This window comes from Tenebrio molitor, chromosome 4 (assembly GCF_963966145.1).
Source record: "Tenebrio molitor chromosome 4, icTenMoli1.1, whole genome shotgun sequence".
NCBI classification, from domain to species: Eukaryota; Metazoa; Arthropoda; class Insecta; order Coleoptera; family Tenebrionidae; genus Tenebrio; species Tenebrio molitor.
The window spans coordinates 19,726,107-19,738,558 of record NC_091049.1 but is presented as its reverse complement, the minus strand read 5'-3'; the positions used below and the strand labels follow the sequence as shown (position 1 = coordinate 19,738,558).

Here is a 12,452-nt window from a genome sequence, read left to right as displayed (position 1 = left end):
TTAGGTTTAGATTTTTACACCAAAATTAGAAATAATTTTTTTACTCTTTTAGGATATGTGGTCCAATATTTTTAGAAAAACTCTTGACTTACTATGCCCAACAACACTCGACAATCAGTGACTCAGAAGCGTACGTGTATTCATTCCTATTTGTATTAATAATTGCGCTGTATGTTTTGAGTGTTAACTGGCTACTCTTTGGAGAATGCGTCTTGGGAATGAAAGTACGACTAGCTTGTTGTTCGCTTATTTACAAAAAATCATTAAATCTTGACAAGAACAACTACTACAGTGATGTTACACTGGGACAGACGGTTAATTTGTTGTCCAACGATGTAAGAAGATTTGACAATGGATTTATACTAATTCCATATCTATTGTGGATCACTCCTGCTCAGCTTGTAATTACTCTCTGCATATTGGTTCTTAGATCCTACTACTTCCCACTCGTCGGAGTTGGGTTATTAATCGCATGCACTGTGTTAATAGGTACGGTCGGTGATCTCTTGATCTCTTTTTAACTGAGACATCTTTATTTTAGTATGCGCAGGAAAAAAAATTTCAAATTACAGGACTGACATAGCAGCAAACTCTGATTACAGAATCCAGCTCATCAACGGAATTATCACCGGAATGAAAATTGTTAAGATGTACACATGGGAAAAGCCACTTGCACAACTTGTACAAGAAGCAAGAAAGTATGTCGTTTAAAAGTCATGTTATTATTACTTACTATTACGTTATCTGAAAATGAAAAATTGTGTAAAAATCCAATTTGAATTTGGACCAACTTAAGAATAATTTATGCCCTCGCGAATTTCTTTAAAATTTCATTTTCAATTCAGAAATAAGATGAGTTGTTTCTTGCCTTTACAAAAAATTAATTTTCACTTATTCTGGCAAAATTGTTGCTTACAATTACAGTACACGTCTGTATATTTTGCCGAAATCGAAAAGTTGTTTTCTAGGTTAACACAACACACCGATTCTTTAAAATTGACGTTTTTTTGACATTTCGGCGAAAAATCTGTTTACCAGTGGCGTCGCGTTTGCCAATAAACCTGGTAAATTACCCATTTTTACAAATGTAAAATATTGCTCGTGTTAATTTGCAACGCCTGCTCTGATTTGTTTTCTTTTTGATCACTTGTATTATACAGGGTGTAATTTAAATGCACGGAATCATTTCAACCACGAGCTACTGGCTTCATGTAGAACTCGGAAAAAATATTTAAAAAATTCTGTCAAAAAATAAAATGACATTTAATTTTTGAGGTACTTTTTTTAATTTGCTTTTAGTCTTCTACGTTGTCCCACGACCACGTAGGTAAAATTTCCGCACATTTTTAAAATACACCCGTGTATATCATATTTTATAACATGTACGTAAATGCGAAGTAACCTCTAGGAAATATGCTTTAAAACAAGGAAACCGCATGAAGCCAGTAGCTCGTAGTTAAAATTATTCCGTGCATTTCAATTACACCCTGTATGGTATTATATTACGCTCACCTGTTTTTGGTTGTAGGTTCGAAATCGATAACATAGCAACAATTTCCCATTTTCGAATATCTATGGTTTCAATTAAAACCATAATACACAGACTGAACATGTTTTTATACATTTTAGTCTCTATTTTGTCTGATTCAGTAATGACATTACAAGAAATATTTCTGGCATCAATGTTGTTCGAAATTATAAAAATACCTATTCTTGGAGCTACACCTATTGCTATTGTGGACATCACGGAAATTCGCATTACGGTTCAACGAATTGAAGCATTTCTTCTATGTGATAATAATTCTAACTGCATTCGATATAGTATCCAGCCAGAAAGCATCCCAAGGAACTTTCCCAAAACAATTTCTAACAAATCTATTAGCATAATTTCAACGGAAATGAAAAGAGAAGTTGAAATTTTTGCCAAAAGAGTGACCGTCAAATGGAATCCATCTGCGGCAAATAATACCTTAGATAATATAAACTTTAAAGCAAAGTCAGGAGAATTAGTTGCTTTCGTTGGTCCAACAGGTAGTGGAAAATCCACAATATTTTACGCAATATTGAAAGAAATTCGTCTGCTGCGAGGGGAGCTTAGCGTTACTGGAACAGTTTCCTACGCTTCACAAGAACCTTGGATCTTCTCTGCAAGTATTAAACAAAATATTTTATTTGGAAGTGAAATGAATCAAAAAAAATATTGTCAAGTAATAAAAGTGTGTGCTTTAGAGCATGATTTGTCTTTGCTGCCAAACGGAGATTTTACAGTAGTCGGTGAACGCGGTGTGATGTTGAGTGGCGGACAAAAGGCCCGAATTAGCTTAGCCAGAGCTGTCTACAAAGAAGCGGATATTTACCTTCTGGACGATCCCTTGTCGGCAGTTGACAGCAACGTGGGTAAAAACATTTTTGCCGAATGTATCAGAAATTATTTAAAGGATAAGTGTGTCCTGTTGATAACACATCAAGTACAGCATCTTAAAAAGGTGAAAAACATCTACGTTTTGGAACAAGGAAAAATTGTGGCGAAAGGAAATTTCAAACAACTCAATAATATTAAATTATCAGAAGACATTTATCAGGAGGCAGTTGGTAGTGATCTTGTCGAGCCTAAGATAATCACCACAAAAAAAATTAAAGACCCTGCCCCATCGACAAATCGGGTATCTGCAAGTTATGGAACTAAAAACTCTTACAAAAGTTATTTAGCAGATGACGGTAATTGGATCTTTACGTGTATAATATTTTTTTTAAGCGTGTGTCTGCAAATCATTGGAGGCTGCACTGATTACATTATTATCTTCGGAAATGATTTGAAACCCGAAAAAAATACCTTGATGGAGTACAAAAATTACACAAATAGTTCTAACGTAAATTTTTCTACATATGACCAAAAAGCAATAAAGTTTTTAATAAATTACGGTATATTAGTGACAGTCTTAACTGTTCTGACTTTGCTTCGCTCTTGGCTGTTTGTCAAACTTTGCAAGCGAGCTTCTAAAAATTTACACAATAAAACGTTCTTGCGCATAATTCATGGAACAATGAAATTTTTTAATGCACATCATTCCGGTGAAATCCTAAACAGGTTTTCTAGAGATATAGGACTGATAGACGAATCTCTTCCTTTTATATTAATGGATGTAATTCACACTCTCTTTTCGATTATTAGTACAATGATTTTAATTTCTGTGCTCAACATTTGGTTGGTGATTCCCATGATTATTACTATTATTTTGTTTTGCCTGTACGGTATTATGTTTATACCCATTGGAAGAAATATTAATAAATTGGAAGGAGCAAGTAAGACATTACATAATTTTCAAAATAATTTCTACAGAGTCGTGATTTCAGTCAGAAATCCAGTGTGTAATCATTTGTCATCATCTTTGCAAGGATTGGCCACCATTAGAGCTTTTAAAGCCCAAGAAATTCTAATTCAAGAATTTAATAAGCATCAAGACATGCATACGGCGGTATTTTATAAATTGGTGGCATTCTATAATACCCTAAGGTTTTGGGTGGATACAACATGTGTTCTTTACTTTGCACTCGTAATATTCAGTTTCTTCATATTCAAAGGTAAGTTTTTATGATGTAGGTATTATTTAACGTAAAGTCGTTGTGTTCCTACATAACAAATATTATACAGTAAGATTAAAAAGTTTTTACTTCTGTATAAAGATTGACATAAAAATATGTCTGGTTTTCTGAATTAGATTATAAACTTTCAGATCTTACTTTCTACCTAAAAAATATATAAATGTTATTTTGTTCAATACCTCCCTAGGAAAAGAGTATCCATAGTATCCATAGTATCCATAGTTACCAGTGGGTGAAGGTTTCTCTTTCGTTCACTTCATTTTTGCTCGCCGTTTTTCTCTCACTGTCTTTCACTCACTGGTTTTCATTCACTCGTAAATGTTTCCAATTCTTTCTACGTTGTCAGTTGTCAGTTGTGATTTTTTAGGCAACATTTGGTACCTCGCGGCACTTGCCTCTTCCAGGACATCAACAAAAGCAAATAACTCTTCATCATCCATTTCCACAACGTGCACACAACCACTTTATTGACGTTACAGAACTTTGTTTATTTTGTATTTTATTTTTTTCCAAGCAACTGATCCGTCCAAAAATGTGATTCATTTTTATTTAAAAGTTTGAATACAAAATTATAGACTCACTGACAAAACCAAATACAACACTCGAGAGTAAGGCCGCTTTCGTTCACTTGAATTGCATCGTCCACTCAGCTGCGCTTCACAGACGAACTCGCAATTCGCGTGAACGAAAGCTTTGAATTGCTCACTCTTACTAACTATTTCAAGATTTTTTTGATTTTTTTATCTGCCATTACATCAGTGACTAAATATTTTCAGATATCCCTGTTGGTTACATTGGTCTAGCCATCGTGCAGTCAACTATGATAAAAGGAATGTCATCGTTTTTTATGAAGAATTGGAGCGACCTGGATAATAACATGGCAGCTGTTGGGCGTGTTTTGCAATACATAGAACTTCCATTGGAAAAAGAAGATGGTGTGCAAAAGCCACCTCCTCAATGGCCGGTTCAAGGAAATTTAGAATTTAATTCTGTCACCATGCAATATTCACCGAGGGATCCAATCGTTTTAAACAAAATTTCGTTCAAAGTGAAGGCCCGACAAAAAATTGGAATTATTGGAAGGACCGGCGCCGGCAAATCTTCAGTAATTTCGGTTTTATTCAATTTATATCCATTCGACGGAACAATAGAAATTGACGAAATCGATACCAAAAAAGTTCCTCTGAACATTTTGCGTTCGAAAATTTCGATAGTACCTCAGGAGCCAACTTTATTCGCAGAGACGTTGAGAAAAAATCTGGATCCGCTTAACCAGTTCAGTGATTTTGAAATCTGGAAGGCGCTAGAAGAAGTTGAATTGAAAGATGCAGTTTTACATTTGCCATGTGGTCTCGAAACCGTTGTTTTAGATGGAGGCGCCAATTTCAGTGTCGGACAAAAACAGTTGTTGTGTTTAGTAAGAGCTATTCTTCGTTGTAATAAGATATTAGTGTTAGATGAAGCAACTGCAAATATTGATTTAAAAACGGATGAATTAGTGCAATCAACTTTAAGAAATCGATTTAAGCATTGTACGATATTAACTATAGCGCATAGATTACATACTGTAATAGACAATGACAAGATTCTAGTTTTGGATTCCGGCAACGTTGTGGAATTTGATCATCCTTACCTGTTACTGCAAAATACAAACGGATATTTTTACAACTTCGTACATCAAAATAATAAAGAAATTGCAGAGAATCTATTAAATATTGCTAAAAATGTAAGTTGCTTTATGTCTCTTAATAATATGTCATAATTGTTTTTAGAGTTATTTCAGCAAGAACTAGGAGCGTTTACAACTAATAAGTATTGGTTCTAAGGGTGGCTTTATGTTCTTTTGAAGCACAATAAAATAATAAATAATTCGCAAATATTAAGTATTCATTTAAGTAATTTTTTTAGACCAAGTTATAATGATCTGTAAATTTAGACAGATAGCCAGTAAGCCGTTTCGATTTTACCTATCGTTGTTGCTGAAAAGGCTAGAAAAACCTGAGCTGCTCTCTCAGGAGTCATCCATCAATAAATTAATAATGACAATTACCATTGTAATGACATTTGAATTAAATTTTTACGTGCGCCCAACTGAAGTGTATTACTTATAGCAATCTCGATTTTTTAAATCTTCGATCGCACGGTAGAATCAATGAATAACAAAACAATAAGTAAATAAATAGAAACAATAATTAACGATAACTCAGACACATCATGGATTTAAAAAATCAATCAAAGAGGGAGAAAGCCGACCCTCAAAAGCAGGCGTCACTAGCAACCAAGGAGTATAGAATAATAGGGAGGGAACATAAGCTAGCTTATGGGCGCGGTAAATTGATGCGGTGAGGGACAAGGAAACGGGCGCAATTTTATGCAACCCGTGAGGTACGCCCCAGTTAACACTACTTGAGATGTTGGGAATTAACAATAAAAGTGCAGGAAAATAAAACACTATAATTTTTTTTTGCATTACAAATGTATTCAGAGTATGAGAAACTAGAAAACCACATTAAATATCACAAGGCAACTGATTTCATACACTTTCTTGGGGCGTACTAATAGCAGACATGCGCATTAAGGCGGCTTCACTCGACCGGCCGTATGTCCCCTCCCTATTATTCTATATATTATTCTCTATTATTCTCTATTCTCTATATTATTCAACGGATGTCGACTTTATACGATTTACAGACCCCCTGCTGGCAATTTCGATCTCTTTATTGAAAAACTAGAATTTCTCCTTCAGAGCATCGTTGGCAAAAGTTATATAATAATAACGGGCGATTTCAATTGCAAATTTAATACTTCAGAAAAACAAGCAGTAACTCTTGTAAACACCTTTATTTCATTTGGTCTTCAACAAGCTGTTTTCTTACCTACCAGACAACTTTCCTGTTTAGATAACATCTTCACGAATATTAGAGAAGACAAATTCTCTATCGAAGTTTTCAACCCTGCACTATCTGACCATTCAGCTGTTTGCATGAGTTTCTTCCAACCAACAACGCAGAACGCTACAATAGAAAAAGAAATTTTCCATCGCCCAATTACTGAGCATGATTTATTCACACTTTACAATATCATAGAAAATACAGATTGGTCATTCATTGACAACAATTGCGAACTAGATTCTGAACATCTATTTGAAACATTCCTGGGCACGATTGCCCACAATGTAAATGTATGCTTTCCCTTAATTAAAATACAGCCCAAACATGGCACAAATATTAAAAAAAATAATTGGTTCAATGAGAAACTGAGGAAAATGAGAGATACTCTCCAGCTCCTAAATACATTACGTAATAACAAAACCGTTGACAATACAACATACCAAAATTTCAGAAATTTGTATAGGAAAGAATTAACTAAAGCCAAAAAAACATTTAACGAGCAGTTCATACACAAAGCAGCGAACAAGCCAAAAGCAATGTGGGAAATTATAAACAAAAATAAAAAAAAATTTAACCCAAATCCTGATAACAGTGATAACATTTATGCTTCAGATTTCAATTTATATTTCACAGGTATTGCCGAAAAACTTATTAAAACAATTCCCGTGCAACAACCTGAAACCAACTTTCAAAACTATCTAAGTAATATCGCAAGACCTCAGGTTGATTTTAATTTCAAAGAAATCTCTTATAATGACACACGCGATGCAATATTAGCTCTCAGTAGCTCTAACGCAAAAGATGTTTATCATATTAACTCAAAGATAATTAAAACCCTAGTAAATGTCATCTATATCCCTTTAACAAAAATTTTTAACAAATGTATCGCGGAAAATGTTTTTCCCAACGTGTTGAAAATCTCCAAAGTTATACCCCTATTCAAAAAGGGGGATAAAGACAACATGAATAATTATAGACCCATTTCCATTGTACCGACTTTTTCAAAAGTCTTTGAATACTTACTAAAGAAACAAATCACTAAATTTTTCGACAATAACAATCTGTTTTCCAAAAGCCAATATGGGTTCAGAAACAATTTGTCAACAACTCTAGCTGTAAATGACCTAAGCGAATTTGTATTCTCAGCACTCGAAAACAAAGAACATGTCAATGCAACCTGTTTCGATTTATCTAAAGCTTTTGACTGCGTAACTCATCACATATTACTAACGAAGCTCGGATACTATGCCTTCAATCAAAGCAGCACTGATCTGTTACAGTCCTACCTCCAAAACCGACAACAGTTTGTTGCAGTGAACGGAATGGTGTCGGATAACTTATCTATTAATTGCGGTGTTCCCCAGGGTTCTGTCTTAGGCCCACTGCTTTTTCTCATCTACATTAATGACCTGCCATCGGCACTATCGAAGAACAAATTTACGCTATTTGCCGACGACACAACCACATGTATTTCCAGTCGTAGTCTCATGTCTCTTAACATTGAAATCGAGCACACACAGCTACAAATTTTCACATGGTTTACTGCAAACAAACTGGTTGTTAATAAAGATAAGACACAATCAATAATATTTTCGCTTCGGGAAATTGGTGAAAATAGTAAATCCATTAAACTTCTTGGAATCCATTTGGACACTAAAATGACATGGGAAGTTCATGCAGACCATTTGGTGAAGACGATTTCCAAAAAGCTGTTTGTATTAAGGCAACTTCGTAGTGAAGTAAACGATAAAACACTTGTTACTGCCTACCATGCCCTAGTTCACAGTAATATAACCAGTGTTGTTAAAACTACTTTCTAAAATGAAGTTAAGCTCAACTACAATCACTCTTCCAAAAATGTATCTAAGCGCAGCTTAAATACATTTTTTTGTAAATGTATTTAACTACAATTTTAAATACATTGGAAATGTAGTTACCATTATTTAACTACATCACAGGAAAGCATGGTATAGAGGAAAAATTAAAATAATTGTAGATTTCTACGAGAAATATATTTATAAAAATATAAAAACATATTGTTGTTACTATTTGTTACATAAGTATTGTTTATAAACTAATAACTAATAATATTGCAACTATTATTATTTATTGTGCTTTAAAAACAATAGTGACTCAAATGTTTTATCGCACAATTTATTTCGGGACGGAGTTAAAATTCGACCTCCAGTAGTAAACATCCTTTCAACAGGAGCTGATGACGGTAAAATTACATTATTTTTTTAAAATATTTTCAGTACTGTGGGATACTTTTTTAACATTAAAATATCTCTGTTGTCAGAATCCAGATATTCTAACAACTCTATTAAACACGAGTTTTCATTATCGACTGGTTTCACCTTATTCATAATAGAATCAAAAAATGATGCATGCTGAATTAATGGAGATTTTTGAGCATTTGAAGATTCACTCGCTTCAAATTGTTTTTGAACCTCCTCAATGAATAAATCTTTCACAAATTGATATTTTTCACCCTGTTTCTCTTTATCAATCCAGTTCAATTTAAACATTGGTAAAGAAATTGTTGCATAAATAAATACTCTACTTGAAATGTTTTCAAAATCTAAAATATGTTGGAATCTTGATTTGACACCATTTACAATGGCATCTCGTATAACATGGCAAAATCTTAAATTACAAAATTGGTTTTCACTTTGTAAAATTGACAAAAGTGTGGGAAGCACATACCCTAAATACATTTGTTTCTCTCCTTGTAAAATGTCTATAGCCAATGACAACGGTCTCATCACTTCTACATACTCACTTAAAAATTCTAATTCAACATTTTTTAATTTTGGTTTTTCGAGAATTTCGCAAATTGTTTCCAGATGCGACCGCACCTCTAAAATAGCGACAACAGAATCAAATAAAGAGTTCAATCTAGTAGCACACGGAACACATAACTTTCTTTTACATATCCTTTCAATTTCGTCGGAAGCTTTAGTCGATCTACTACATGTATTCCATATAGCAGTTAATTTGCCAAAAGCACTGTGATAATTTTTTTTTACACTGACACCGCAACTGGCATTGTTCGCAGTTAGTGCTTTCTGAATATCTGTAGTTGCGATTAAATTGAGTGTATGAGAACAACATCTAAATTGTGGAGGTAAAATAATATCGTTAACCTCGTCATCACAGTTAAACTGTGAAAAATTTAAATCAGCAATTTCAATGTCATTATTTTGATCTTCTAGCTCGTATTGACATTCGGGCTTTTCTGAGGTTGCAAATATTTTAAATGCTTTGCCAAAATTTGAGGCGTTGTCGGTAACGGTACCGACAATTGTATGAATATTTGTAATATTTAATAATTTGTAAATATTTGTAATAAAAGATTTATGGATTTCATGCAAAAGGCTAGCAATTTCGCTATATGTGTGCGTGAATTTAATTCTTCTGCACGCTAAAACGTAAGATTTCCTTCCGAGTGTATCGTTATTAATAATATGTGCCGTTACTCCAAAAAAGCTTTTGTTATTTTGTGACCAAATATCTGCCGTAGTACAAATATAATCGTGACCTCACATAATTTTTATGACTTCAATTTTACAGTCCTCAGTATAATTTGAAATTTGCTTAGATAAAGTTTGTCGACATACCGGCTTAAAAGCGCCATTTGATACAATTTCCAACAAATGTTTGAAGCTGGGTTTATCAACTGTTGCAAGTGGACGCATTTCTTCTATTATATAGTTGATCACTGCTTCGTTGCACTGTAAAAGGATAAATCTTAATCTTAGTTACCGAAAGAAATTGTCAGATTATTGAATTTATTGTCTATTAGTTATTACCTTTTCAGTAGCTATTCCTTTTCTTGCAGAGTTAGCGGAAGCGATTGTAAACGGGGTGCATTTCACATCTTTTGGTTTCTTGCTTGGAGGTTGACCGTCCGTATCTTTATCGTTATCAATCAATCATGATTGATGATCTTTTCATAGTTTTTCGTTGAATTACTTCATTCAAAACATCTACGTGTTGAGGATGTTTGCGTCGAGTGTGAGTTAAGAAATTGGTGGTAGATTTAGTAGAACCACTAATTTCCCCCGATGAACCCACACATAATTGGCATTTTGTTTTAATTTTCTCACCATTGGTTTCAATGATCTTGAAAATATTAGTCTTGAAAATTGCTGGTAAACTCTTCTCGGCATTATTTTCCATTTTCTGTTCAAGTCGACACTAATAAAACTTTTAAACACACTTTATTCCACTAGAAACGTTTGTCAAATAATGAAAGTTTGCAAATTTTGAGCACAGGTAAACTCACAAATATTTCCATGGACCAATAACATGCGTACTTTTAAGTTACAGCCGGCATCAGATGTAGGTACTACCAGGCACCTCATTTCGTAGAAAAATTTTCTGGACTATCCTAATGACTATTTTTATTTAATGGTTCCTGGTATAGGGATTCGGATTAGAGACGGTACTGTTATCTATAACGGGTCAAACCTTTCCGAAGTATTATAATAAAAATTTACCTGGACTAGGCTATGTTAAATACTGTAGTTAAATGGTAGGAAAAATGTAGTTATTTGTAATTAAGTTAACGCGTCGAAAAAAGTAGTTAGATGAATATTTAGATACATAAAATGTAGTTGAACTACATTTCCAACTACTTATAGTTAAATATTTAACAACACTGAATATAACTTATGCTATTCTCGTATGGGGTCATTCTGCACACTTACGTAAAGTTTTTAACCAGCAGAGGAGATGTATTCGTGTTCTGGGTGGACTTGGTTACAGAGATGACTGTAGAGACATATTTAAAACATTTAAAATATTAACGGTTCCCGGTATATATATTTTACAATGCGCACTCTATATGTACAAGAATAAAGACAATTACTGCACGTTAAACCATTCGCACTTAACCAGGCACCACAACTTATTATTAAGCATTCATTCGAGACTGCACAAAACACAAAATAGCACTCGCTATTATTGCGTAAAATTTTATAATGCTCTTCCTTTGTATCTTAAAAACATGGACTTTAAACCCTTCAAACTACATTTAAAGCAATTGCTAACCGAAAACGCATTTTATTCTTTCGAAGAGTTTTATTCATTTACAAAGTCCTTATAGATTTTTTGTTTAAATTTTACTTATATCTCTTTATTTTATTGTTGCTTTTTTTTTCGGTATTTGTAGACAATGTGTAAAATTGTAAAATTTATAACATGCAAATATATTATTATTATTATTATTATTATTATTATACTCCTTGCTAGCAACAGCGCTAGCAAAATGTGCGTGAAATAAAATCATTTGCGCATGCGTCAGATTTGTCGACCTAAAGTAACAAAGTTTTAAATCAATTACAAAAATATTTACTTAATAGACAGCAGTTTGTCAGTTATAACGGATTCTTTTCGTTCTTGTACAACGTGATCAAGAATGACTGATTCTGTTGGTGACAATGAAAATTTGAATGATTTTGGTACCACTGTAATCTAAACGCATTTAGAGAAAATCAGCAACCGCAAGATGGCGCTGCAAATTGAACGAAATAGGGAAAACAAAGAACAGCTGATTTCATTTGTATTTGGATTTAATTTGCCGGTAACAATTTTTGACATTTTTCATTATAATAAATGGTTTAAAACAAATTGCAAGTTATAAGAACCACCAAGATCATCAGTTTGCGTTGATTTGTCTACCAAGAGCTTTGTCATTGCAACTTTCTGAACCTGCTCTCCAACATTTATGTTTGTCTGTTGTGTTGTTTCTTCATTAACATCAACAGTTAGAGAAAATTTGTCAGCATCAGCAGCGTCACCCAGATCATTTCCTGCTTCTTTTGCCAAAATTTAACCTTTACGAACTACAAAAAAACAACACTAGTTCGGTCAATAAAATTTGTTATTATAGTACCTAAAAAGCGTTACCTATTAGTAGTTTGTTCACGGTTTTATTGTGAGTACTGTTACAAC

At 33.5% G+C, this 12,452-nt stretch overlaps 1 protein-coding gene and 1 long non-coding RNA gene across 2 annotated transcripts; one reads left to right on the top strand and one right to left on the bottom strand.

Annotated features, from left to right (window-relative positions):
• Nucleotides 1-1,534: 1,534 nt before the first annotated feature.
• LOC138128723 (ATP-binding cassette sub-family C member 4-like) lies at nucleotides 1,535-5,432 on the top strand. Its single transcript, XM_069044915.1, has 4 exons — nucleotides 1,535-3,303; nucleotides 3,355-3,582; nucleotides 4,380-5,329; nucleotides 5,376-5,432. The coding sequence occupies exons 1-4, from the start codon at nucleotides 1,575-1,577 to the stop codon at nucleotides 5,394-5,396; spliced, it is 2,928 nt and encodes a 975-aa protein (XP_068901016.1). The 5' UTR covers nucleotides 1,535-1,574; the 3' UTR covers nucleotides 5,397-5,432.
• Nucleotides 5,433-6,425: 993 nt separating this feature from the next.
• On the bottom strand, nucleotides 6,426-11,680 carry LOC138128722 (uncharacterized). The gene is made up of 2 exons (XR_011158878.1): nucleotides 11,207-11,680; nucleotides 6,426-8,269 (listed from the first exon to the last, which is right to left on the bottom strand). It is a non-coding gene; the product is annotated as an uncharacterized lncRNA (long non-coding RNA).
• Nucleotides 11,681-12,452: the final 772 nt, after the last annotated feature.